This window comes from Neophocaena asiaeorientalis, unplaced genomic scaffold, assembly GCF_003031525.2.
Source record: "Neophocaena asiaeorientalis asiaeorientalis breed wild unplaced genomic scaffold, Neophocaena_asiaeorientalis_V1.1 scaffold469, whole genome shotgun sequence".
NCBI lineage: Eukaryota > Metazoa > Chordata > Mammalia > Artiodactyla > Phocoenidae > Neophocaena > Neophocaena asiaeorientalis.
In genome coordinates this window covers 2,031,442-2,032,474 of record NW_020172691.1, presented here as the reverse complement: position 1 = coordinate 2,032,474, position 1,033 = coordinate 2,031,442, and the positions used below count along the sequence as shown (strand labels likewise).

The 1,033-nt window shown below is 69.6% G+C and overlaps 1 protein-coding gene across 1 annotated transcript in view; it reads right to left on the bottom strand.

The window, feature by feature from the left end:
* SBNO2 (strawberry notch homolog 2) overlaps positions 1-1,033 on the bottom strand; it is a 37,893-nt gene that overhangs the window by 1,207 nt on the left and 35,653 nt on the right. Inside the window, 6 exon segments of the mRNA XM_024740130.1 lie at positions 4-79; positions 156-299; positions 390-464; positions 568-676; positions 788-859; positions 986-1,033. The exon segment at positions 986-1,033 is cut by the window's right edge and continues 18 nt beyond it. Coding sequence (XP_024595898.1) covers positions 4-79; positions 156-299; positions 390-464; positions 568-676; positions 788-859; positions 986-1,033 — 524 coding nt within the window.

Here is a 1,033-nt window from a genome sequence, read left to right as displayed (position 1 = left end):
TGCCCAGGCTGCGGGTGCCCGGGGGCCAGGAACACCTGCTGGCTCTCCTCGTAGATCTCGTCAATGCCAGGGGCCAGGTCTGGGGAGGGCAAGCGGGGTCAGCGGCTGGTCTGGGGGCCCGGGCCCGGGGGAGGGGCATCCCCAGCGGGGCTCACCCAGGATGCCCATGTCGTATTTGCCCTCCTTCTTGTCGGCGGCGATGAGGCGGTCGAAGGTGTCGGAGAAGTACTGGAAGAGTGTGTTCTGCTTGTGCACCTCCAGCCCCAGGATGCGGTTGAGGAACTTGCTGATGGAGCAGTCTGCTGGTGACAGGGTGCCTCAGGCTTCGTCCAGCCGGCCCTCCCTGTCCACCCGCCCGGGAGGTGCGGGGCCGGGGGCGTGGGACTCACCCTTCTCCACGTCCAGGCAGCCGGACCGGGACTCGCGCCCGCCGATGCCGACAGACAGCAGCCCCTGCTTCATGTCTGTGGGGAGGGAGAGCCTCGCACACCTGCCCGCCCCAGCCCATGGGGCCTTCCCCTCATGACCCATGTCCCCCTGCGGTGTGGGGAGGGTCCACCAACTCACCACGGAAGAAGGCGGCGTCCCCTCCAGGGTAGCCCTGGGGCAGCGGCACCTTGCTCTCTGTCTGGCTTAGGATGGTGGTGAGGACGCAGCTGAGCGCCCGGGCGCCGTACTGTGGGGAGGGGTGAGGGCCGCGGGCCGGGTCAGAGGCTGGGGCACCCCAGGTCTCGGGGTCCTGGCACCCCGAGGACCCTCCTCTCCTGGGCTCTCCCACCTCGGGTACCTTGTTCTCAAAGTTGTACTTGCTCAGGTCACGGGACTCGGTGGCTCGGCGGTCCCCGTGGGTCAGAGCCCCCTGCCCGGGATGGGGGAAGCGGTCACACGTTGCCCACGTGGTGCTCCTCCCTGCGCCCTCCGCCCTCCCCAGGGAGCCTCCCCACCCAGTCCCACACCCAGCCCCCGCCTCCGCCCACAGGCTCACCAGGCTCTCCAGCCTCTTGGCCACGATGGAGGCAAACCTGCGCTCCCC